General features: G+C 39.7%; 3 protein-coding genes across 6 annotated transcripts in view; 2 read left to right on the forward strand and 1 right to left on the reverse strand.

The window, feature by feature from the left end:
- The window catches only part of LOC146467428 (uncharacterized), a 2122-nt gene extending 1048 nt beyond the window's left edge, over positions 1-1074 (reverse strand). Inside the window, exons 1-2 of one of the 2 annotated variants that reach the window (XM_085125917.1) lie at positions 585-1074; positions 1-536 (exon numbers count right to left, since the gene is read on the reverse strand). The exon at positions 1-536 is cut by the window's left edge and continues 1048 nt beyond it. In XM_085125917.1, coding sequence (XP_084982043.1) covers positions 1-536; positions 585-902 — 854 coding nt within the window. In that variant the 5' untranslated portion in view covers positions 903-1074. The other variant, XM_085125916.1, reaches the window with a different exon arrangement.
- Positions 1075-5704: 4630 nt separating this feature from the next.
- LOC146467429 (uncharacterized) lies at positions 5705-11695 on the forward strand. The gene has a single exon (XM_085125875.1). It carries the CDS (start codon positions 5741-5743, stop codon positions 8960-8962), a length of 3222 nt encoding a protein of 1073 aa, XP_084982001.1. The 5' UTR covers positions 5705-5740; the 3' UTR covers positions 8963-11695.
- A 6269-nt stretch (positions 11696-17964) lies between these two features.
- Positions 17965-20184, forward strand: LOC146467430 (uncharacterized). Of its 3 annotated transcripts, XM_085125933.1 has the most exons (5): positions 17966-17990; positions 18073-18130; positions 18338-18441; positions 18894-18987; positions 19679-20184. In XM_085125933.1, exons 3-5 carry the CDS (start codon positions 18364-18366, stop codon positions 20026-20028), a joined length of 522 nt encoding a protein of 173 aa, XP_084982059.1. In that variant the 5' UTR covers positions 17966-17990; positions 18073-18130; positions 18338-18363; the 3' UTR covers positions 20029-20184. The 3 variants fall into 3 exon arrangements, with proteins under 3 accessions (XP_084982060.1, XP_084982059.1, XP_084982058.1); XM_085125934.1 differs by having other exon boundaries at positions 17965-18130; positions 18897-18987; XM_085125932.1 differs by having other exon boundaries at positions 17966-18130.
- Positions 20185-27322: the final 7138 nt, after the last annotated feature.

The raw sequence follows: 27322 nt of genomic DNA on the forward strand, positions 1-27322 counted from the left end.
GCCACCGTAAATATCGTAAGCCATAGCTGCTGATCAATTTCCGACCACACACGGGTCTTATGTTGACCAGCTTTTTGGCGGAATTTATAATCATAAATTGCCCATCCTAGACCCTTATGTACCCGTGCAGCATACCTAATCAAGCTAAGGTACTGTAATAGCTCTTGGGAACGCAGAGGGAACTTCTGCGTGAAAACGCTCATATACGTCGTGAACGCGGTGGTCCACTGATCAATTTCTGTGATAGAGGTGGATGTTTTGCCTTTCTTTGAGACTCGAACAACTGAATTGTCAAGGGTGAGCACCAGAGTATCATCCTCATTGAACTCTGCTAGACTTTTTGGAAGGAGCTTTGATAACTCAAAGAACTCACCGGACTGTATATCCTTCACGTATTGCGCAGGGATGTCCTGGAATGGCGCCGCATGTTGACATACATTCGATGGAGTTGCTGTTTGCTGTAGTGTGACAGGCTCGATGGCTGGTGTGGCGGGAATGGGATTTGAAGCTGTTTGCGAGGAACTTGGCTGCAAAACCTGAACAGCGGCCAGAGCTGCTTCGTTGGCGAGTTCCCTCGAGGCAGCAGCGATAGACTCCTGAACCAGTTGGCGAATTGTATTTAATTGTCCTTGCGAGAAGGTGGCATCGTTCGCATTTGCGTTGACCACATGGTCTTGGGAATTTACCCCCACGTTGTTTGGTAGATTTGGTTCTCGCAGATTTGCGTTTGAAGCCGTGACTTGGGAACCAGAACCTCTTAGCCGGTTCAAAAGAGTGGCCCTGTTGCCGGTGGAAGCAATCTTCTTTTGTCGGCACAAGTTTCTTAGTTGTTGGACCGAAAAACTGTTCAGAAGTGCGGCATTCCTCTCTTGAACGCGGGACTTTCGACGAAGCGGCGGCATTGTCCTTGTCTGTGTACGTAAACTTGAACGGAAGTTCGTAGAAACTAACCAAAACACACTAAAAAAACTCCGCTAGAGCGAAGTTCAGACGAGTAATAACGGCAAAAATTCACAATTAGCTACAATTTCTCAAACAGTCTCTGGGAGGTCAGAGAACTTGAAGTGAACTACAGTGTGAAGATACGGCCGCATGGTCTTTGACTGACATGAAGGAAAAACATGAATGTGATTGGTCTAGAGCTAACGCGTCACGAGGGGAAAAAGAGAATCTTGTCACGGTGGAATATTGCGTGACAAACAGTTTGTTTCAGAAGGGTAGCTCATCTCAATTCTCTGACCTCCCTTTCATGGTTGTTTGCATTAACTTAAATTTATATTACTTATAAATTGGCTCTAGCACAGCAACGATGAAAATCCCTTACGAGCTTCCTTAACTATTCTCGGCGCAAACTGTCGTCTCAAACCTCATGCTTGCGATTTCGATATTCCAGGCCTCGCATATTTAATAATTCCACAGCACTTTTGCCGAGGGCGTCCAAAGATGTCTTGATCGTAATCGTGTCTAAGGTATAAAACGCAGATATAACGTGTTTTTCGGGGTTAGCATTGTAAACTAATTCAGTAGTCAAAAATAAAGAGACCAGACCGTTAAACTTTTTAAGCATTCTAGTTTTGCTAGCTTCAGTGTTTTACATCCGTCTGGTTTCGAGTTTACGCATCACTTAATTTTAGTTTTGTTTCGTTTCATTTATAGTTAATATATTCAGTTTTTCGATTGGCCGACTATAGAGCAATTCACCATTTTCGGTGTGGACAATTCTAACGATACTCTCAGTACACATTATCTCGTGTACCCGCGTTCGAATACTAATTCTTTTCTTCTAGCGTACAATTAATCACGCCTTTCCTGGTTCTTGACAAAGACTATAGCACTTTACATCCGTATTCTTTTGAAAAGTGCGGCACTTAATTTAGTTTCATTTCCTCATTTCTTATTATAACCAAAAATATAAACAAATGACGAACGGGAGCGACAAAAAAGCGGTGATTGGTCAGGGGAATCATCGATTGTCATGGGAATAATAAGAGCTGTAATTACGATCTCAGAACACATTTGACATCCGGCAGACATTACCAGCAGCTACGGTGTATTATACAACTCGTACGATCACTCGTCACTTGAAATAAATATGTGGAAGGAAGCTCTTTTAAGCGTGGCTTTTTGCCAAATGCTAATGGTAGTTGAGGGTCTATCAAGGAAGGCATCGGGACATTTGCAAAGGGATACTTACGGTGAGCACAAGTTCCTCGAACAAATGCTTTCTAAACTTCAGTGTTTAGTTGCGAGAGCAATCAGTTTGAACAATACCATACATTCATAGCTCCAAGGGACCGACGATAAGGAGATTTTAAAAATGATAGAGCAAGCCAGCTTAAATCACATTGAGTCAATGATTATGTCCTAAACAATATATAAGGCAACTTTTAAGAACTGAAGGATAGGCGTAGACGGTTAAATATTCGGTAGCCGCTTTTCAAAAACAATTTCAACTTCCTGTCGGCAAGAGTCCATTGACTTTTAGCCCTCTATGTCGATCGATTCGATTTCGATCGTACTCATAAACGATCGCGAAGCTAGTTGAAGAAAATAGGAGCACAACTATGTTTTTTTTTTCATGACGGTCGAGATATTTATGGACAAAAGACATGCATATTTGCCAGGATTGACAAGGATCACTAGAAACTCTGACGGAATGTAGCGATCTGGAAAGTTGCGATGGCAAAGACCACATAGTCGTGCAGTTAATTTTTGTTCACCTTGGAGGATTCGTCCAATGTTATAAGTTATCTGAGATTTAAAAACCAGTGGCATCGATCCCTTACACTTCCTTTGCTCAAAAAGGTTATTCTCTTGTTGTGACTTTGGTTTATATTAAAACTGAACTCAATAACAGATTTAAGTACCCTTTTCCTTTTCTTTTCCTAACTTTTATATAACGTTATTTTTACTAGAAATTTTCATTTTCTTGTTTTGGCAACTCGAAACTCGCAACTCGCAACTGCAACTGCAACTCGCAACTCGCAACTCGCAACTCGCAACTCGCAACTCGCAACTCGCAACTCGCAACTCGCAACTCGCAACTCGCAACTCGCAACTCGCAACTCGCAACTCGCAACTCCACAACTCGCATTCTTCGCACACCCATTTCCTGGTGATAAATTCCCTGCAGCGATAAATTTGTTTTGCATATTTGTAAATTTTCACCTCAACTGAGCAATGTATGTTCAATTAACAACTGCCTGGCAATAATAATCCGAGTGGATTCTGCCGGGATGCGAGATGGAAAAACAACTAGTAACTTCAGGTATGTTGTGAATCAGCAATAAACAGCTGGGCAAAAAGCTGATAGTCTTAAAGATCAGATAATGTTGAATAGTGTTAAAAAGCAATTTTTCTCTAAGGTAGGTCAATTAACTCTAATTCGCCCGGCGAAGCCAATCGAACAAAACCCAACCAAAAATCAATCAAACTCAATCGAACTTGATAGTTCGATTGGAGTTCGATTGGTTCGGTAATCGAACATAATCGAACTGGAACTTTTTGGTGAGGTCAGTCAACTTTGTGACCGCGCTGACCTGGACACTAGTTTTGTCAGTTTGAAAAGCGTCTACCTCAACGTACGCGTCGAATACCGCTAGAAATCCGCTTCAAACTGCTTTTGCTCATCCTATGATATTATTTTATCATATTAAAACAGTATGGATCGTGTCTCTAAAGGAACATGAAAAGAAGAGGCCAGGTGGGAAACGTGAAGGCGCCGGCCGGAAGAAATCGCTTACGTTGACTAAAATAACGAGAGAAATCAATCAAAAACACTGGAGAGCAAATCGCCATTATAAATATTTGGAAAATCGCATTCTCTCAACCTGAAGATAGGTTCGTGCGGAGGGAATCTTCGTAAACGATTCGAACTTCGCGTCATGGCTGCTTGGTTTGGAGCTCAGACGAAGGCAAGCTTCGGTATGCAGTCGATTATCTCCTCGACAAGGACAACCTCTAGTAGAATCTTGTTTTCTACGGGTCGAGCTAAGCGCTCTTGCAACGACATGGGTTTGGTTCCTAAATTTAGATAGTGGAGAAGTTGTAGAAACAAAATTATAAAAGCAAAATATCTGATTGAAAGCAGAAATGAACGATTAAATGATTCTTCGACGTTGACGTTTGGCTTTCCCTGGACAAGCCCATCAGTAAATTCTCCATGATATCAAGAAAATGAGTGTTCTAATATGAAATTAGTTCTATACTCACTATTTTGACTAGCAAATTATTCGACTCGACAAGGTTTGTTTAGATTTTTCAAAGGATGCGCTTCTCAGCGCGAGACTTGTGATGAAGTGTGATATGCAAATCGGCTAAGAAATGGTATCTAATGCGCATGTGCACCAGCTGACGGTTTCCCTTTAAATTTGATTACTGAACCCAATCGAACTTCAATCGACGCGATTGGTTCGATTTTGTTCTGTAGAAAAATAAAACGGCATACAAAAATTGATAAGCATTCAGTCACTGTAGACTTCAAAGGATTTCACTCTTTAACCGAGTTTTAACTAAAGGAGCAAGTGTAAATGACCAAGCTGGCTGCGGTCATCGTCAATTACCTTCCAAGCCGGACCTCTTTGTCCTCTTTTTTTCTCGACAATAAATCTATCCCAGACACAGACGGCGAAAGAGCACTCGTAGTAGCCTTTTAACATCGCTTCCAGAATGGTTCGTTTCACCTCATCTGCTGACTGTCCGACATCTTGCCTGTTGTACTCGTGTTTGAAATAGAAGCCAATAAATAACTTATTTGCACGCAACCCTTCGTTTCAAAGCAGATGAAACTGGTTTTATGTTAGATTGTTGAAGTGTTCGATTTCGTTCGAGTGCGTTCAATTATGTTTGATTGTTGAAGTGTTCGATTACCGAACGTTCGATTGCGTTCGAGTGGTAAAATTTTGGGGTGAGTTCAGGATTAAGTTAAATTGCCGAACTCACTCGAACGCTCCATTGACTTCGACGGGAATTCGGGGCAGGGCCTGCTATCACAGGGTTACCAACAGATTTGGGTAAGTTTCGAGAACAATCTTTAAGATAGACAAATATCTGTTGAGCTAATTCAATATTATAGCAATGGTCCAGATCTTCAAGGATTTAGTGGCGGAGGGCGAAGGGTTCTTAAAAGAAAGCGAAGCAAATATAACGGATCTGAAACCGACTCTGTTGCATAGCTTTAACCCTTTACATCTCGAGATCTCAAGGATTTATTTTATTTTAACAAAACAGCTAACAAAACAGCTACCATAATGGTGCAAGGATTTGCAGTAGGCAGATGGCCGCCATTCACTGAGCAGGTAAACAGGGGTGTCATGTTCTTGTCTGGCCATAGCAACGAAGATAGGAAATATTAAAAATCAACTGTTAAAGCAATAGTTGTATCAACTCGTTCCCAGGATACTCTCTCTACTAAGGAAGAAAACTTACTCTGGGAACGAAAATGAAACAAGCCTAGGGCTTTGGAAGTACAGAAAAGGGGAAAACGTTATAGAAAAGTGGCCCTATAGTTTAGGCAGAAACGCATCAGAGAATAGTTTTCAAGAATTCAGGATCAATACCTTTAATGAAATCAGTGGAGAAGCAATGACTCTTATCAGAGACTTGCAATTGAAGTAGAACTATCATCGAACCTGGACTAAACTCTCAACTCTTTCTTCCAGATTATGACTTGTTCGCAAGCATTGAGGGACGTGATTGCCTAAGACGCGTCCAGCAGGGGCAGCAATTTCCACTGATAACGATGGACACCTCGTTTACTCCAGATGAAGAAAGAGACGTTCTTCTAGATATATACACTTCAACTAATGGACAAGAATGGTACGAAAAGAGTGGATGGAATAGTTCGACAAATGCCACATCCCATTGTTCCTGGTATGGTATTACGTGTCACGGTAACACCTCCTACATCAAAACTATAGTGTTGGCTTATAACAACCTGGACGGTTTCCTTCCTTCTAACATTTGGAAAATCCGAAATTTATTTGCGCTCTGTACACCTGGAAATCCTAACCTTCGAGGACGCATTGCTGACTTTCTATTTGGAAATATGAGCAATCTATTGACAGTTGTGTTCAATGCAGCCTCCATTGCTGGGGATATTCCTAAAGATATTGTAAAAATGAAAAGTCTGCAAAACTTCCTTGGCTGTATTATGAACGGTGATGGCTTCTCTGGTTCCTTACCAGAGGACATCGGGAACATGACAGAATTAAGAGTTCTTTGCCTCGGAGGAAACAACCTAAGAGGACGCATACCAAGCAGTATTTCTAGTTTGAAGAAACTTTGGTATCTTGACCTTCGAAATACTCCTGGCATGATGCATGGAAACCTGAGTGATATATTTGCGATTCCCTCAGTAACAGATTTGTTCGTATCTGGAGTTCAGCTGACCGGAGAGTTGCCTAATGTCTTGAAACCGGGGTTAAGATACCTTGTTCTGCCTGGAAATAACATTTCTGGAAAATTTCCAGAAACGGTTCCGAAAAATTGTGGCCTGGAAATATTAAACGTCGCTAACAATCAACTGACCGGAGATATCCCTGGTGATTTGTTTCTGAGAAGCTTTAGCATGATCGATCTATCACAGAACAAGTTTTCATCAATTAACAAAGGAAAAGCATGGCCAGTAAATGCCGCTATCAAAATTCCGTCATTCGTTTCTTTGGCAGGAAATCGCAACTTGTCAATTAATTTCACAAGTTTCCTTCAACTTTTCAATCGCGGAGTTGATTTCGGCCCGGGCCCATCAATTTTAAACCTAAGTTTCTGCGACATCAAAAGTCCTTTACTTGCAAATGTCTTCTACATGGAAAGTATGTCAACTTGCGATTTACGGGGTAACAATTTTTATGGAACTTTACCTGATTTCTTTGAGGATTTCTCTTTTCTGGCGTACTTTGACGTCTCCACAAATAACCTGACAGGTAAACTTCCAGCAGGAATTCAAAACCTGGTCTCTCTACAGTATTTAGATATTTCAGGAAATCCTTCTATGCGAGACGTAACCAGTGCCTCGTCCAATGTCTTTAATCCTGACTTTTTAAGAATGACCAGACCCCCTCAAGCGGACAACTTTACGTGTCCTGAGGGAAGACTCACTTTCAACAATGGTCGCATCCGCTTAGATCCAACATTCTACGAATACAAATATTGCATCTGCGATGAAAACTTCTACGGAGACAATGGATTGTGCAAGAAATGTATGAAAGATGCTAGTTGCCGTAAACATGTTATTAATGAACCAGACGATCTCCGACCCAACATCATGGTCTTCCCCAAAGGCTACTGGCCGTCACCAGATCCTAGAAATGCGACCCATCTCGTTAAGTGTCCCGTACCAACTGCATGTAATCCATCAGATTCCTGCACCTGTCGACTCAACACAACAGCAAATGACATCCACTCATTCCATAGCTGGCACCGGTCAGTCTCATCTCTGATTACTACATGCAATCATTCCTGCATCTGCCATCTGGGGAACACGGACAGATTCTGTTCTCGTTGTCAACAAGGATTTTACAAACTTGGCGGACTATGCTTCCAATGCAAAAAAGGCGACCTAACCTACTACTACATGTTTATTCCTGTGTTTTCTTTGTCTTTTCTCGTTTTGATCTGGTCGTACTTTTATTTCAACGTGCGACCGATTAAGTGGTTTGTTGTTACTGCGGCTCATTTCCTATTAATGCTAATCATGATGCTGTTAGAATTTCTACCTGCTTGGCTTTTTAAACTGAACTTGGTTGTCTTTGTGTTGTGTATGACCAGCAGAGGAAAGAGTGCTCGCACTCTCATCAGCATTGCGGTGTTTTACATTCAAACCATGGATTTCATGGTATCCAGTGCCCATGTTTGGCCAAGAACTATTGTTGCAGCCCGAAGCTATTTAAGCAGCTACTGGAACCTGTACTTTCCCTCCTTATCTTGTGACTTGCCCTCTTTTTTTACTCCTGTCGGAAAGTTCGCTTTTCTGCTTCTTCTTCCAGTAGCGTCCTTGACGATGGTGGGTCTGTATTTCGCCATCATGCGGACTTACCACAAGTTTCATCCCAATGGAAGACACGTGGAAAATGTTCATTTCAAGTGTCGCCAAAGTGCTTTCTTCTGTCTTAGCTTCAGCTACTTTCCCATTGTCAAGCAGACACTATCCATTTTACGCCCATGTCAGAGAGACTTGGATGTTGTTTATATGCCCAACTCCCCCTGGATAGAATGCAACTCTCACACTTACACTCAACTGAAGGTGCTTGGAATCGTGTCCGTTCTGGTCTATGTGGTTGGCTTTCCTGTGATTGTCATCGCTCTGATGATTCGTTTCTTTCCCAAAAGAAGCTCAATGAGTACTGAGGATCGCAAGAAACTCGATGTGTGGCTCGGTCCCATCTATTTACCCTATAAACCAAAGTATCAGGCGTACTTTGAGATCTTCATGCTTCTCCGTCGCCTGATTCTTGCCATTGCGTTGTCCATGATTTCTTCATCGTCAACCGAACAAACGTTTGTCGTTTGGCTGGTTCTTATGTTGTCAGCCATTGTCCAGTTATGTTTACAGCCGTACGACAGAGTTTCCAGCCAGAGAGGGCAATCAGGTGACCACGAACAACGCACGAGGATCACGCTCGAAGCTGTCTTCACTGAGAATGTGTTTGAGCCCATGGTGCTACTGGTGTTGTCCATGTCGTTTATACTGGTGAGGTTTTCTGCTTTGGACAGCTCGTGCGCTATTGTGTTCGTTTGGGTTGTGATGATCATCAATACATGTGTTCTTGTCACTCTGCTTTCTGGTATTTTCTACCGTCTCGTTTGTAAGGATAAAGACCGAACGATTTCTGCCAATGGGAACTCCGATTCTGAAAATGGCGGATGTAATGTTGTAAATGCAGTGAACTATGATAATGAAAGTGATGAAGAAAGAAGCCATTTGTTAGGTGCCTGTTCACGGCCAGTGGTCAGCTACACATGATGATGCGTCAGATGCGTGACCTTGTTTCTAAGATTGTCCATCTGCATTTCACAGCAAATTGTATACACTTAAAGGTGTCATCGTGTTTTAAAACGATAGGTTAAAATTATTTGTCTCAAGACTAATTGTGTAGCAAAGGTTTTGATCACGGCATTTAATTTTTTTTACATACAGTATGCAGTTAGGAGAACATAATTTGTTATCAGAGTATTTTGCATGAAATTGTGGACCGATTACGTGGTGATCATTTAAAACAACTTTTGATTATATTATTATTTCGATTAATATTATAAGGTGAGCTTAAGGGTTAATTCTTCAGCATTATTTTACCAGAATTTTTCTAAATTCCATTTTTTCATTGCTTACTTCTGCTTAAACGAAAACTAAAAGAAACGACAAACACACAAACAACAGGAGCTAGCTTCCTTTTTGTACGTACCGTGTAGCATTCATTCATCAACCCATTCATTTGTTGGTTCGTTCATTCTGTTTTTGAATTAATTTGAATCGAGAGAAGATATATATTTGCGACAGGAAATCAGACGATAACATCCATCCGATTTGAAATCGCCTGATTTTGTCGACAATAAAATAACAAAGGCATGAAGCCAGTTACGTGATTATCGATTAATTTCCTGTTTGAATTGCCACCTTGCATAGAATTGAAGATGAGTGCTATTATAAAAGCGCGTTATTGAAAAAAAAAAACTGCATAGAAACTTATTTGTATAAGCACCATCGCGGCTGTACATTGAATCTTTGATGTTGCTCAAACAAATTTCGAAACTTGTAGAAAAGTTAAAGAGGACCATAGTTAAATGTCGTAGGGGCTGTTTACATGGAGGGAGGAAGATCATAGCACTAGAAAGATCCGAAAAGGCGGTAAAACTTTTCGTTTACTTTATATGCAGAAATTTCGGCCGAAGTGGTTACCAAGTGGAGAAGGAAAAGAAGAATAACTGTCGGCCTTGAGCAGCTGAACGCTCGGCTGCCTCTATGTTTGTTCTTTTTGTCCGTAGTACTAGTATCTTCCGAGCGAAAGTAGTTTACATGGTGCTAGGATCTTCCTAGTGCTGGGATCTTTTTATCTCTCAGCTATAGCAAGTTCCTATCTCAAGGAAGATCCTAGCACTAGGGCCAAGTACAACTTTTTGCATGTAAACTGAATAGAGAAAACGTGGCGCTAGGATGATGCGCCCTCTAGGATCTTCCCAGTACTAGGATCTTCCCCCCGCCATGAAAACAGCCCCTTAATTTGAAAATATAATTGTTGTCCCCATGAATGGAGTCGCATTGTAGATCGTTTTAAATTGTGACCCGGCACAAAATTGTAGTCATTTCACGATTTAAGCAAAATTTTCACAGTGTGACTCCACTCGTTAGGATAACAGTTTTAATATTCAGACATTTAATTATTGTCGTCTTCAAAAGCACCTGACGAGTTTCGACTTTCCACGTGGCACTCTGAGAGGATACAGTGACTGTGTTAACGGTGTCAGGTTTATCGAACAACGTTCCGTTTAGACATTTCAGTTTCAACACAACAATACTGCTATACGACACATTTTATAAAAATTAAAAATACACATAAAAATTTGTATAGCGCAAAATATCATGATGAGGTGATCAAATACGCTTTACAGTATGGGGACACTCTCCAGATCGAATTGGAGTTTGGAAATGTTGGCTTTTGAAGAGAGGGGAAAATCGGAGTACCCGGGACAAAACCTCTGCGAGCAAGGAGGAGAACCACTGAGCAACAAACTTTAATCACACATGAGGCTGAGTCCGGGAAACGATTTGGGCAAAATTGGTGGAAGGCGAGTGCTCTCAACAATGCGCCATCTCTGTTTATCTAAAAATCCAGAGACGAATAGTCCCGTCGGACGTCTTAATCTTGAACTTTGCACGTAACACTCCCCCCAGAGGATACAGTGTGTTAACGATGTCAGGTTTATCGAACACAGTTCCATTTAGAAAGTTCAGTTTGAACACAACAATCAACACGACACATTTTGAACGAAAACAGAACAAAACAAAGTGAAAAAAAGCTACATAGAAACTTACTTGTATTAGCTCTAACGCAGCTGTACATTGAATCTTTGATGTTGCTCCAACAAATTTCGAAACTCGTAGAGGACCATAGTTAAATGCCTTAGGGGCTGTTTACTTGGAGGGAGGAAGATCATAGCACAAGGAAGATCCGAGAAGGCGGAAAACTTTTCGTTTCCTTTATATGCAGAAATTTCGGCCGAAGTGGTTACCAAGTAGAGAAGGAAATGAAGAATGACTGTCGGCCTTGAGAAGCTGAACGCCCAGCTTCCGCTATGTTTGTTCTTTTTGTCCCTAGTACAAGTATCTTCCGAGCGAAAGTAATTCATGGTGCTAGGATCTTCCTAGCGCTGGGATCTTCCTATCTCTCAGCTATAGAAAGTTCCTATCTCTAGGAAGATCCTTGCGCTATGGCCAAGCACAACTTTTTGCATGTAAACTGGATAAAGAAAACACGTGGCGCTAGGATGATCCTCCCTCTAGGAATTTCTTAGTGCTAGGATCTTCCTCCCTCCATGTAAACAGCCCCTTAATCTGAAAATTGTTATCCCCACGAATGGAGTCGCATTGTGGAGTGTTTTTAATTGTTGTAAAATGATTAAAATTTCAGTAATTTGCCCATTTACACAAGCGCAAATGTTTGGAAGGAAAACTTTTCGTTTAAACGTCTATTCGTCAGAACTTCCGTGATTAAGTAACGAGTTGTTATAACATGAGATGTAGCTTTAATCGAAATTGAGAATAAAGGGTTTTATTTTTCTTTCTTTTACATATGTCTGAGGTGGCTTTCATTTTCTTAACATTGATGGTAAATATTTGAAATAACTAGCGTATATACACGCAAATTATAATTTCGTTCTTCTATTGTCTAGATTTACATATTGATTTGTATCGTATTAATAGCGTTAGGTATTTCTTCACCTTTTCTACATACTTAACTTTTTTTTTTTTTTTACTATTACTTCTGTGTACGGCCTATATTAATACCATGGCTAGTCTCCCTATCGATATCCAGTTCAGATCAATTCAGAAATTCAGCATGAATTCAGTATTTCATCTTTACTTGTAACAAAACATTAATTCAAACAACGATTCAGCGTTTCGGTGTTAAGAAGCAAAGCAAAGATTTGGAAGGAAACAAATTGCTCAAAAGAAAGAGATGTGAGGTATGATTGTCACCTGCCGCTTCGGTGTCAAAAAGCAAAGCCCATACAACTAAACGACTGTTGAAACAATACGGTGCCTTCGATTAATTTCTCTTTGCCGCTTTGCGTAAAAGATTGGGTGCTGTTATAAAAATAAAAAATAAAAAAAAGGTATATATAAAATTGCATAGCGCATAATTCTACTACGTGATGATCAAATGCGCTTTAAAGTATGGGGACACTTAATTTCCTGATCGAATTAGAATTTGGAAATGTTGGCCTTTGCGGAGGAGACTTGCACTTGGTAGGTTAGCTAAACAGTGAAGAAGTTAGCGTTGCATTAGCACAACAATGAATGACCAGTCTGCAAGTAGAGTTATGAACTAAACCTTTATTCCATTGTAAATCCCACAAAAACTGTCAACATACTGAAGAATCACTGATAAACGTATTCGAGTGTCGTTCACTTACCTTGCGAAGATTGATTTTGAGGGGAAAATGGTCAAATGATTTATTGTTAGTGATTATTTTATGCATATATTCGTCTTTAAATACTGCTCATATGGTGGCAGAGTTTAAGCTATAATCATTTTAAATCCATGGTATAATGGCTCATATACTAAATCAGACAAACTCGGGTTGCCGTCACGCGTTGACTTTAGACTAATTAAAGAAGACAGTTCTCGCTGACAGTTTCAGATGAAACGTTCTCGTCCAGACCCTAACAATGTGGCGTGTTCAGTTGTAACCGGCCCGATATTAAAGAACCTTTGTTTTTGTTTTTCTTTACACCTTATATTGAGAACATTTTGCAATCGATCACAAATAAAACCTGTTTTTCGCGAACTACTTTGTTATCATAATGTTATAAAAGAATTGGTTGAATACACACTATTCCAAATATTTAACCGAACTATTTACAACGTTATGAAAATGAAAGGCGCTTCAGGCATATGTAAAAGAAAGAGCTAAAAATCTGCATTTCATAACAAGTTCTAGTTTAAGAAAATTCCCTGTTAGTTTAATCGCAAAGAAAACAGAAGCTTCGACGAAAGAAATGAAGATAAATTTTTTGTTCAAACATGGTTGGTTATTTAAAATGACCAGGCACAAAACTGTAGTCATTTCACATACAATAGTTAAGCAAAATTTTCACAGTGTGACTCCACTCGTTAGGATAACAGTTTTAATATTCAGACATTTAATTATTGTCGTCTTCAAACGCACTTGACGAGTTTCGAAATGTGTTGGAGCAAAATCAAAGACTAATTGTACAGCCACGCTGTGCTTACAAGTAAGTAATTCTATGTCGGTTTTTCCTTTGTTTTGTTCTCGTGTAGATTGTTCAGATTGAATGTTGTGTTCAAACTGAAATGTCTAAAAGGAATTGTGTTCAATAAATCTGACAAACATCGTTTATACGTTGTATCCTTTAAGAGTGCTACGTGGAAAGTTCTGCAGCATTCGTCTAATACTCAGCTAATAGCACTGTTCATTTCTGGAAGCTGGCAAGTAGAAAATGAATCGATGGTCACGTACTGTTAAGTATAGTCATTGTATCCACATTGCTTTTAGACGCGTCACCGAAATGGCAGGTGACAGTCATACCTCGTTTCTCTTGCCTTTAAGAAATGTTTCCTTCTCAATCTCTCAACACCGAAACGCTAAACTTGTTGTTTGAACCAATGTTTTGTTACAAGTAGAACTAAAATACTTAATTTCACGCAGAACGGCTCGAGCTCTGAATAGATCTGAACTGGATATCGATAGGGAGACTGACCACTGATGGTATAAACAGAGGCCGTACTGTGACAGAGGTAATAGTAAAACAATTATAGATATAAAGATAACGTAAGGAAAGAACTGTAGCTAAACACAAAACTTCAGAAATGTTTAACGTGCAGCGTGCAGCTATCGAGTTATGGATGCACGCAGGAGGTAATGTTAAGCACGAAAGAAGCGTAAGAATTGCTTTAAGCGTGGTGGAGAGCAACTCTAGCTTCTTTAGTGTTTAGCGAAACTTCCAAGAACATTCATAACAAGATACTTTTATAACATATTAATTTGGAGGTTTTCTTTATTAAGGTACTTGTGCCGTTCTTGTATGCTAGCAAAATCTGGCACAAAATCGTACCAAAACATGCACGTGCGCATTTTTCCTAAGAAAACTTTCGACCAAAATAATCGAAATAAAAAATTACATTCAATAGCACAACACTAAACCAGTCTGCAAGTAGAAATATGAACCAACCTTCATTCCATTTAAAATTCCGCCAAAATAGTCAACGCACTGAATAATTGAAACGTACTCAAGTGTCGTTCACTTACCTAATGGGAGCGTTGATTTCAATTATATTGACAGATCCTCCGAGCATAAGATCACAACTGAGCAGATGAGTCCAAATTTTGAGCAGTATAATTTGCGCAGACATACACTACTCCAGCTATTTAACTAAATTATTTACAATGTTTTGAAAATCAAAGCCACGTCAAGCCTTTGAAACTGAAGAAAAAATGAACCCATAATTCTCAATTTTAAAGCTAGTCCCATAAGAAGCTCTAGGTTAATAATTAAATTCACTGTTGTTACTTTAACCCCCAAAATTTTCCGTCGAATAGATGTTTGGACGGATAAAATGGTCGATATTTTTTCCCTTCAAAACATTTTCAGTTATGCAAATGAGCAAACTGCTACAATTTTAACCACCTTACAGCAATTTAAAATATGCCCTGGCAATCCGACTCCATCCTTTATTAATACCGATTGGAGTCGTTTAGCTAGTACTCTGCCTCCAATATAGTTTAACTTGGATGTAAATCACCTGGAGAAATTAGTCTTCAACCGTGGCGCAAAGAAGTTCAAATAATCTGCATATTCGAGATCTTATGACCGGAGGATCTGTGCATATTATTGCGATCAGTCATGGCAAGGTAAATGAACGAGACTCGAATACGTTTAACAGTAATTCTTCAGTGTGTTGTCCATTTTGCCGCAATTTTAAATGGAATAAAGGTTAGTTCACAGCTCTACTTGAGACTGATTTATTGTTGCGCTATTGACTGCAGGGTTTTTTTAGTTGTTTTTCTTCGATTATTTCGGATAAAAATTTTCTTAGGAAAAAATGCGCACGTGTTTTGGCACGATTTTGTGCCAGACTTTGCTACCATATAAGAACGACACCAGTATCTTAATTAAGAGCAACTCGAGCAACTCTTCCGCTTCTTTCGTGCTCAACAACCTCCCGCGTGCAGCCATTACTCGATAGCTGCACGCTGTACATTTAGTAAGGTTACCGTATACCTTTAGAGGTGTCTCGCGTCCAAGCGATGTAGCGCGTCCAATTTCAACTGTAGATACAAAAACCTTTATATCAAATTAAAGCTTATAGAGCTGGCTATCACAAATAAAATAAATTGTTAGCGACGTTTTCTCGGATTAATTTTTTCACATGAAGGGGACACTTTAAAAAGCTAAAACTCAAAGGAAATTTGTTCGTTTGCATCAAATTTCCACAGTAGCTAGTTAAACATATAAACAACAAACACGTGTCTGCGAATTTTTTCGTTCGAAATATTTTTTCCCCGAGAGCGATTTTTCTACGATCACTCCACATTTTTTAATCCTATTTCGAAAATGTTCTGTAACGTTTCATTGCAATTGAATATGGCAAAACGCAGACACGTATTTTTAGTGCTTAGGATCCGTAAACTGAGAAGCAAATTAAATTAGCGAAAAACAAAATTCGCTTTGACTTGTAGCTTTCAAAAGGTGATTTGGACGGTCGCATTTAGAGGTCGTGAAAAATTCGGTAATTCAGTTTATTTAAGAACTCTTGGTAATGTTTGATAGCAAGCTCTATAAGCTTTAATTTGATATAGAGGTTTAGGTATCTACAGTTTAAACCGGACGCGCTACGTCCCTTGGACGCGCGAGAGACCTCTAAAGGTATACGGTAACCTTAAGTATTGTGTTCAGCCACAGTTCTTTATTCACGCCATCTTGATATCTATAACTTTTTATACGGTCTCTATTAATGCCATGGTCAGTCTCCCAATCGATATCTAGTTCTGGATCTATTCAGAGATTCCGCGTGAATTCAATATTTCAGTTCTACTTGCATCAAAACAATTCAATTTAGCGTTTGATGTTCAGAAAGGGGGAAAAGGATTCAATATCGAGGACACTAAAACAGATCCTTCCTCATTAGAGCAGAGATTTTCTGTGAAAGAAACGAGGTATGACTGTCACCTTCCGTTTCGGAGACGTGTCTAAGAGCTATGTCCATACAATGACTATTTAACAGTACGTGACCATCGATTAATTTCCTGTTTGCCACCTTGCAGAAATGAAGAGTGCTATTACTAAGTATTAGACGAATGCTCCCGTCGAAACTCTTTCTCCAGAAATTTTCACGTAGCTCTCTATGAGGCCTAGGATACAACGTGTTAATGATGTTTACCAGATTTATTGAACACAATTCCGTTCAGACATTTACATTTGAACACAACAACCTTCACGACAAATTCTGAACGAAAACAGAACAAAATAAAGGGAAAACGACGTAGGAACTTCCTTGAAAGTACCAGCGTGGCTATACAATTAATCTTTGATGTTGCTCGAACAAATTTCGAAACTCGTCAGGTGCAGCTGAACACGACAATAATTAAATGTCTTTATGTTAAAACTGTTATCCTAAGGGAATGGATTCACTCTGTGGAACATTTTCTTGGTTATTCTAAAATGCCTACAGTTTTGTAATTTGGTCATTTTACATAACCGATATTGTTTGGACAAAAAAATTATTGTCCATTTCTTTCGTCGAAGCCTCTATTTTATTTGTGATCAAAGTAATAACAAGGGATTTTCTTAAAATAGAACTTGTTATGAAATGCAGATTTTTAATTCTTTCATTTGCGTATTCCTGAAGCGCCTTTCATTTTCATAACCTTGAAAATAATTCGGTTAAATATTTGGAATAGTGTATATTTAATATTTGCGCAAGTTATAGTGCACCTCACATAAATTAAACCTGGAATTGTGTAAGAAAGAAACGATTGCTCTGAGATGTAGCTTTAAATTTGAAAATAAGGAGTTTTTTTCTTTTGCATACGCGTGAAGTGGTTTGTATTTTCATAACATTCTAACTAAGGAAGTTGTAGTGCCCCTCAAATAAATTGTCTGATATTGTGTAAGAAATAGACACGAGGCAAGTCAAACTAAACTTGACTGGCATTGTCGCATGGACACACCTCACATTATTCAGTTACTGTCAAGATGAAACCGTTTCCTTTTCCGAAATTGGTGGTTTTCGTCAAATAACTAGTTGGAGACAATGATAAAGTTAGCTCTGAACTTCAAAAAATAATTTGATTTATAGTTTTTTGGGCATGTTTGAGGTTGAGAAGTAAACTAATTAAGAATTGGTTCATGCTTAGCGTGCGTGAGTCGGTGAGAGTTGCTCGAGGGGTAGGGGAAGATGAGGAAAACGGTGCTTGGGGAACTGAAAGAAATGAGTTGACAAATTTTTACTACAGGAGTTGCGTCGTGAGGACAACATGTAAATATAATTAGAATTTTCGAGAAAACGAACTCTTGGGAGGTCTTTGCCATGAAACAATTAATAGTTTTTTAGATGTCGTTTTGTAAATGATTGATTATGGTGATCAATATCTATTACTAGAATTACCTGTCAGCTGTCAGTTTACTGAGAAGAAGCCAATAGTAGAGTGAGTCGTCAGCAATTTCCACGCCCTTTTTTCTATTCATACCGTGTTCATTAAGCTAGAGGACTTTGTTTGTGGGTGAGTTCGGAGGATCAACTTGATAACAGGTACATCAGTTGTGGCCCGGTGGACCAAGTTGTGAATTGGAGCTAAACTTAGATAATCGTCCACATATTTTATCATTCGCAGACTTGATCTGATTTCATAGCGAGCCCTTTAGGTGGTTTTACTGTTTTTGATAACCAGGGTAAGTAACAGAATAAAAAAAACATACATGTTAAAATTAGGGGAACGAGAAAAGGAATAATAAGTGCTCGAGCTCAGAATAAGAACAAAATATGAATTAGTTCCTTATCATGAGTTGTCGAATTAATCGATCTAAACTGAGAAAAGATAGTTTTACCTTCCTTTATTAAACAATCGTATGTATCTTTTTTATATTCCATTTTCACAGAGTCAACTAATTGAAGCACTGCCAAGATGAAATCCGTTTTACTCGTCGCTGCTCTGGTGTGCTCCTTCTTTTACTTCTGCCGAGTGGGCCGAGCGGAGAACCAAGTAAAAATGCTCGTCTTTGACTTATATTTCAGTATTTCGTCAGTTTTCTAAGGCAATCTTCGTCTGCTCTTTGTGATTCTATGTTTGTTTGATGAGCCTTGGTTTAAGTCAGAAAATGTTGCCTCAACCGGACCACCCCGTTGCCAATATACCCAAACGACCTTTCCTTCTTGTGAAGAAAATTTTCGTAACGCTTTATTTATTCTTTGTTAACTGAAGTAACATGATTTCGGCCAACCTTTAATTTCAGTTATCAACTAAGTTTAGGAAGGGTATTTCCCTCAAGCGTTTCAAATGTTACTACAGAAATGAAACCTATTGTTCAGAAAAGAAATGCTTGAAATTTTCGTTTCGTTTGGGGTGAGGAAAGTGACAAAGACATTGACACTTAAATGAAATGATTTATTTTATTTTATTATTATTTTTTCTCATAATGTTATTCTTCTCTATAGCAGAATCAAGGGACATGTGAAGGACTGGTCAAGCCATCAGCTCACATCGCGGCCGAAGATAAAGGAGTGACGGCGTATCCGCGGGATAAAGCAGGTATTTTAGTATTCTAGTAACTTCAATGATCTGAATAACCCTGGAGAGTAGGGGGAGGGGGGAAGGGGTTGGGTGTGCTCTTCGGAATTTTTGGTGTGGGTGTGCGGCTCGCTTTTCCAAATCCTCACCCAATTTCACACAAAAACATGCTATTGGCTGTTAGACTTCTTGGGACATGGCCTCTAAACGTCGTACCCATTTTCATACCTGGTTTCTAGAATCCATACCCTTTTCAGAAAAATCCTTTCAGACCAAAACGCAACCCATGACCTTTTTTGTCCGCACAAAACTATATAGCTTATATAGAAGAGAACTTCCCCGGAGAGAAGCCCCAGTCGATTATTTTCGCGGTCCACTGAAATACTGTGCTTTGCACAATTAAGTTACGCTATCCAGATGAAAGTGCCAAATTTGCGACCGAAACATTTAATCTAAACTTTATTCCCTTCCGGGTAATTCATACAACTACAGGTTACCCAATGAAACGAATGAATTAAATTGACGCCGGAACGGGATTTTAAAGCAACAGTACATCAGATACAACACAAAATACTTATCAGAAAGCCATAGCAAGAGAGTCAATTTTGTCTATAAGAAAACTGTTCTGTTTTCCATAACCGCTTGAAGAAATCTATAGTGTTGTATAAAAATATGTCAAAATCATACTGAATATCTTCGTATTTCTTCTCAGTGATCAAAGACTGGGCTCCTGATTCCCCAGACAGCCATCTTTTGGGTGGAATGACGTACGAAGATGGATGTTTGACTGTTCCCCAACCGGGAAGATATTACATCTACGCGAAGATTTACTTTACGAGCCCTGGCAGAGTCCATGTACTCGTGAACGGCGAAATCGTTAACTTTGCTCAACAACCAGAAGAGAACGAAGATACCGTCCAAATGGGTGCGCTGATCATTCTGAAAGCCGGTGACCTCATCTGTTTGAATGTGAGCAAGTGGCCGACTACCGACGGCTCCGGATCCACCAAAATTTTGATGCACAAATGGTACACTTATTTTGGCGTGTTCTTTGTCATTTAGAGCGCGACGGCACCATAGCCTTTTGCTTAACTTTGGCTACTCTATTCAGTTGTAGGAGACATTGTTCTTTCAAAATCGTCTCAGGTTATTTGCTGAACACTTGGCTTGGCTGTAAAAGTGAGTTTAATGTGGAAATAAAAAGGAGTTAAGATGCCAGATCTTTGTCTTTCATTGACTGAGAAACAAAAGGTATTGGCAGTGAAACTGACTCACTCCAGTTTCCAGTTTCCTCTACTCTTTTGTTTATTTTTTATTTTTTTATTTTTTTTCTCTTTTTTTTTGGGGGGGGGGGGTGGGGGGTTGGGGTGGCATAGGAGGCTAGGCCGGAGTATTTTGAAATGCGATGGATCAGAAAACACTTGGATATGATTGTTTGATTGATTGATTGATTGATTGATTGATTGATTGATTGATTGATCTTACGGACGGGGTTAGAGTGGCTCGCTATCAGGCGCACAACGCAGACCAAGCACGATAGTAAAAAAATTGAATCAACTAATCTTTGCTATGCCTCGAGCAACACTTACGCTCTTATTGTGCTTAGCAACCTCCCAAGTGCATCCATAACTCGTTACCCGCATGCTGCACGTTTACCATCTCAAGAAATTATTAAAAATAATTAAATGTCTTAATATTAAAATTGTTATCCTGACGAATGGAGTCGCATTGTGGAGCATGTTTTTATTGTTATAAAATGTTTAAAATTGTACTAATTTACTATTTACATAACCGAAAATATTTGGAAGGAGAAATGTTTCGTGTATTTGTTTCGTCAAACGTTTATTCGTCGAAGAATTTTCGGGATTAAAGCTTTTAAAAGTAACAACAAGGAATTTCGTTTATCTAGAACTTGTTATGATATGCATGTAGCTTTTAAAATAAGAATTAAGGGTTTATTTTTCTTTCTTCAACTTATGCCTGGCGTAGCTTTCCTTTCTTGGGGGGGGGGGGGGGGGGGTTGTACTCTTAGGAATTTTTGGTGTGGGCGTGCAGCTCGCTTTTCCAAATCCTGACCCAATTTCACACAAAAACATGTTATTGTCTGTTAGACTTGTTGGGACCTGGCCTCTAAACGTCGTACCCATTTCATACCTGGTTTCTAGAATCCACACCCTTTTCAGAAAAATCCTTTCAGACCAAAACGCAATCCATAACCTTTTTTGTCCGCACATACCTATATAGCTTATATAGAACTGAACTCCCCTGGAGAAAAGCCCCAGTCGAGTCTTTCCGCAGTGTACTGAATTGCTGTGCTTTGACAATTAAGTTACGCTATCCAGATGAAAGTGCCAAAGCTGCGACTTAAAAATTTAATCTAAACTTTATTCCCTTCCTGGTAATTCTGATACAACCACAGATTACCCAAAGAGACTTGACTGATTGATTGATTGATTGATTGATTGATTGATTGATTGATTGATTGATTGATTGATTGATTGATTGAACATGGCCTTCATCGCGACTACAAAATTTAAAATAGCAAACAGGTCTAGTGGTCCTACGAACTAGGCTAGATACGGAACGGCTATCAATCGGATGGAAAGCGAAGAATCGGTCGCGAGGAACGCCAAAAATTAACTAAAGGCAAACACAGATTCCGCAGTATAACGAATTGAAATCCCGCTGATATAGTGGATACATTGAATTACATATTAGTCATAAGCTATCAAACGAGAACACCGCTAAAACCACTTCTTACAATTCTTTTGTGGACTTTATCACAACAGTTCCCAGTGTCAATCAATTTACTCCAGTCTCAGTAAATATGAAGAAATTGAAATGTCATCACTGACGCTAGCCTCCCACGCAGTCGTTTTTAGGGGACTCGTATTACCTCCTCCCCACAAAGGGGAGGGGGAGGAGGTAATTCGAGTCCCCTGAAAACGACTGCGGGGGAGGCTAATAGCTTTACAGCTCACATAGGGGAGTAACCCCCCAGCCCCTCCAACCTCCCCCTCCCCTCCGCAACGGACATACAACCGGATGACGTGTGCAATCTAAAAAAATCTTTGACAAACATCTGGCAGCAATAATTTGTTTGTACAACAAAAATAAGCGCTGTGGGTGAAGGAAGAAAGAGAGAGTAAGAGAGTTTCGTATTTAAAAACAAAACGAACAAAAAAGCATGTAATTCAGGTGCAAATGCTCAAAATCCAGAACCAGCTGATAAAATGCTACTGCATTTTCTTCAGTTAACTGGTATTCAAAACAACAAAAAACTGATGGGGGATTACCATACGTCAATCTAGCTTTTGGCGGTACCATCATCACGCCTGTAGTGTTGTTTACAGCTGGAAAAAGGAAGAAAACAGTAGAAAATAGCTCAATGGGCGTACATTTGCACTTATAAATTTTTACTGACATTCTTAATTGTACGTATTTGTTAGGCTCGTTATCTTTCCCAACTGTGAACTGTGAACTTTAAACACCGCTACGTCCATTGCACAATTCTGTCCGGGAGATCACGCAAAGAACACGAGGCGGAGGTAGAACTCGATCCGGTCTCTCCCATGCAGTGCCCTGGTGCCGCGATTTGTTGATAGACCAGACGATCTTAAGGGCCGCTAGCTCTACAATAGTTTGGTGTCTGCATTGTCAAGAGGCTTCTTTTGACAGTGAGGAACCTTTACTCCTTCTGCCCTGGTTGTTCAAAGAGCGGATAATTTTATCCACTGGATAAGTATGTATGTGGCAGATAAAAAGCCGGCCGGCGTACAAGAATTTCCCTATAGCCCTGCAATATTTGTGAATATAGTAGAAGCGTTTGTTGAAGCATTTGAGGGATTGTGTGGAAAACTTGCCAAAACCGTTGGTTGGAGTACTGATTTGTACTTATCCACTGGATAAAGTTATCCACTCTTTGAATAACTGGGGCCAGATGTATGAATGGGTACCTGCGATGGGCTAACATCTCATCCAGGGGGAGTCGCTTCATGATCACGGTTTTTGAGTGTGGCAAAATATAACTTCATTTGACAATGGAAATCAATGTGATGGTTTTTTTTTTTTTTTATTTGACAAGTTCATTTTGCGGCTTTTTACAAAGCGAAAAGACGATCAGTTAGAGCCTTACGAGAACTGTTTTGTGAGTTGGAATAAATCAGCAGACGAACTATCTCCCTTTCAGTCCCCCATTCGCCCAGAACGAGGAAAAAAAGTTTTGCAACAGAACGTTGAGTGTCACAACCTTTCACAAAAGCTAACGGCAAGTAAACCATTTAATCAGTCGATTATGATCTCCCATAAAACAGGAATAAAAGCCCCTTCCCTCGAATGTAGACCACGCTCTGCAAGGGTTTCTGTTTTTTCGTTCAGCCCCCGAGGATGGTTTGTATTGCAAACCGAAATAAATAAATCGGGCAATTTTTTTAAAACAGATTTCAGTTATTTTAGCCTTTTATTTCTACCAAGTTTGGCACCTCCGCCGTTAGGATTAGTCTGCCGTCAGTATTTTGTATTTGAAATAATTTGCTGATCCAGGTCTACAAGTGATCCGGCACCACTCATCGGTATGTCGCCGTGGAATTGCAGATTTTATTGTTTCTGTTTTCAGCCGTTAGCAAGTTTTTGAATTTTCGTCAAATTAGCCAATCAATTTTCAAAAGCAAAAGTCTTTAAAAATTCCTTTGAAATAATTTACTTAAGCTCAGGGTTCGCATTTTGGGATTTCACAGCGTTTTGAAACACCACGAAAATAAATAAATAAAATAACAATTTAAAAAAAAAACCTTCTCTCGACTAATGTAAGAAAAAATCACGGATTTTGGAAATCTTTGAGATATGTCCAAAAATGCTTGTAGTTATGTAAGTAAGAAATTTGACGAAGGTTTAACATCTCAAATTTCCCTTTCTTTGCCGGTACCAAAATGGAGAAAACGGTGGATTTGGCAAAATTTTGAATAGGGTTTGGACAAAATTTGACGAACTGTTGAAAACTGAAATTTTGGCGAAAATGGCAGTGTTCACGAAATTGTCCCAAGCTGAGGTTTGCATAAAACCGTGGAGAAAATGGGAAGTTTGGGAATGTCAATCAGACAGATTTGAAGAACTGAACTTCGCCAGACGTTTTGACGAAACGGCTCCAAGGTCTAGCTGCTGCGAATTCCACAGTCCAGGTCGGGCACTTACGATTCAACGAGGTTATCAATGTAACGGTTCACAAGTGTTAAATGACAGGCCGGAAACGGCCCAAAGATCGTGCGTCAATAAATACTTACGTTTTAAAAGCACGTATGTATATTTGTAACTGATCTTAAATCATTTAATTCGGATCCCTTTCCTTGCCCAAATTTCCCATGACAAGAAGCGCTTTGGTGATCATGACAGCAGTATGGTGTTTTTCTGATGAGGGAAAATAATCTCTTCCATTGACACTAACCTCCCCTCCCAAAAGCAATCCGATTAACCTTCAGGCAGGTCATTGGCTTCCTCAATTTCCGTTGAAAATATACTTTAACGTATGTGGAGAGTTTATAAACCTCTTGAAACAACACAACCGTAATGCTTCAACTAGAGCTAGTTGAGAAACTCGAACCATTTATACTAAGAAGAAACCAAAAAATCTATTTGCAATCCGGTCAGGTAAACAGAGGAATACTCCAACAGAATATTGAGGAGGGGGGGGGGGGGGGGTGGTTTCCTGTCCTGTTCTCCAAATCTTGACGCCAGTTAGATAGTTCCCATGGCCGGTTTCAGACCAGGCCTCTAGTATCCAAACCCGGTTTTAGACCTGAAATTTGTGTTCCTGGATTGAAGCGGGTAATCGCATTTTGTGACGAAGCTTAACTGATATATTCGTAGGTTGCTTTGAATCTTTCTGTCTGTTTCCCTTATGCTGATCACTGTTTTTATGCTATCGACGATCATGGCCTAGGTAAAACGAGTCCTCTAAAAACTCCGACTGCGTGGGACCGATCATGACCAATTTCAGACCAGGCGACAAACAAATTGCGAATTCCATGAGCCAATTTCAGGCCTGTTTTTATGCTATCGCCGATCATGACCAATTTCAGACCAGGCGACAAACAAATGGCGAATTCCATGAGCCAATTTCAAGACAAAACGGCTCAAAGCTATATCCAGTGGGCGAGTATACCCAGGTATGCCCCTCTCCTCTCCCCGCCCCCCTCCCCCCCCCCCCCCCCCCTCAACGCAAGTGCCTAACGGCGTGAAATTTCAGGCTAGATGTGTTAACAGATGAAATTATGACTGAATCAGAAAAATGGAAAAAAAAAGCTGACAGCCGAAAGATAGCAACTACAATTTTAGCTTTACACAGGATAACAGGATGAATTCAATAGCCACACACGAAGCTACATCAAGAACTTGTTCCAGGCAACACTCGGGAAAAGCAGAAGCATTAGCGCGCCGAGATGTCGAGAGTAAGGATTGGGATGGCACAGGATTTTATAGGACTAATTCCGACAAGTCATTAAATTCCTTTTTTATATCCTTTTTTATATATGTTTCTGCCATGCATCTTTGAAGTCTTCTTTATTTCTTCCCAGTTTGCACATGTGCCAAATAAGAAACTTCACACGTAATCTCTGTGCTTCCTGTAAAGTGACAGAAACATCGAACAAATCAATTTTTGATCGATCCTGCAGGTACAGCTTCCCTCCAAGGAAAAGAGTTTTAGAACTTAAATAAACAACTCTTGCTACTTTAGTGAGCAGAATCCTAGACTGTTCGTTACGAAGTCTGACCTCCAAACATCGAATTTTATGCGACATTTGGACAGGAAGCAAATACGACCCGCAATGAAACATTGAATGGAAGACCAACGGCTCGTGGACTTTTGTGAGTTCTCTGAGGTACTTGTTCTATACCTCTCTCCGATTTTTCGTCAAGCGTTCGATGCGTTAATGCCCCCAATTTTAGGGATGCGTGCGTCTTCCTTAGTACAGGCGGAACGAGAAAAGGAACCAAAAATAAACAAAATCATGACAAAACTAATACCAATAATCCCCTTTCGTAAAATCTACGTAATGCGGATCTTGCGGTATTTGCTTAAAAAAATAGAGGTAACGTTTTCTTTTTGCAGACAAAGCAAGCACTCAGGAATATCAAAAACATCTCGTTAGGCAATTATGTCTGCCCTGAAAAGAGGTCAACAAAATTGAGGTTATCTCTTCTCGATATCATAGGATTGTAACATGCACACAAACCGTTTCCTCGATAGTTGCCTTTAAGTAGGTCTATTAAATACGATTGCGGCTTCAAATTCATTTCCTATTCCGTTCACTACTAAAATTCTCACGAAATGAGTCGTGCGCCGTTTTTTTTTTTTTTTTTTAACTTGTTAAAACACCGGATAGCTTTCTAGGGATCTCGTTTGCAATTGAAGTAAATTATTCTGGTTCTTTTTTCTCTTTTGCCATGTTACACGCTCTACCTCGGCTAGTAGAATATTTTTACCCTACACTATAGGCGAAATTTTGCCTCCTATATCTTAATTCCGCTACGGCATCAAGAGGTGTTTTGCTAGTGAGGATGGTTGAATGACTTTTCTGCCTCTTTCAGCTAAACCGCGTAAAAAAAAAAGACTGTTTTTTTTTTGGTCACGTTTCGTTCGAACACAAACAGTGTCAATGTTTTAATCGAGCTTTGTTCTGCTTAGAGGCCTGTTTTTGCACCAAGTGTGATTTCCATACATCTTGTTTAGCAAAACATTTTCAAATGCAAAATCTTCAGCCACCCAGCTGTGTGTGATTTTAATATCATTTAGTTGTTTCAGATATCGTGCTCGTGAATTGTCTAGGAAAAAGCGTTAAGATGCCTACCTCCCCAGCGTGCTTTCTACTATTTTGTTTCGTGCTAACTGTCTCGCTAAACAGTTGAACAATTACAAACGTCCTCCAGCCCCAACATGCTCTTCTTTTTTTTTTACCGTTTATGTTATTTTGCTTTGCTCTATTTCATTTTTTCTTGGGAGTCGGCATGGCCAACTGGAGATCTCGGGTTCAAGTCCCGCTCTGACCACTTGGATTTGTTTCACGGCAGCCCCGTTTTCAAATCCAAGGCCAACTGGTTCGCCTTCCGCAAGTTGGGATTCTTAACAAATGTTATGTTCAGTTTTTATATTTATTTCAATGATTTATGGTGTCCCCAATTAGCGCTACAGTAAAGTTATTCAAAGCCATTCTCTTGCACATGTACCGCAATCAATGAGAAAATTGTCCAAAGATTTAGCTCTGTGCTGGTTTTAAGAACCGCCGGAGCTAGTGTTTGGAAGAATAAGGCCTAATTCATAACCGGAAACATTGGCAAAAATCGAAGCAGATCAGTATAAAAA

The sequence above is a fragment of the Pavona decussata genome, unplaced genomic scaffold, assembly GCF_977016875.1.
Source record: "Pavona decussata unplaced genomic scaffold, jaPavDecu1.1 SCAFFOLD_136, whole genome shotgun sequence".
NCBI classification, from domain to species: domain Eukaryota; kingdom Metazoa; phylum Cnidaria; class Anthozoa; order Scleractinia; family Agariciidae; genus Pavona; species Pavona decussata.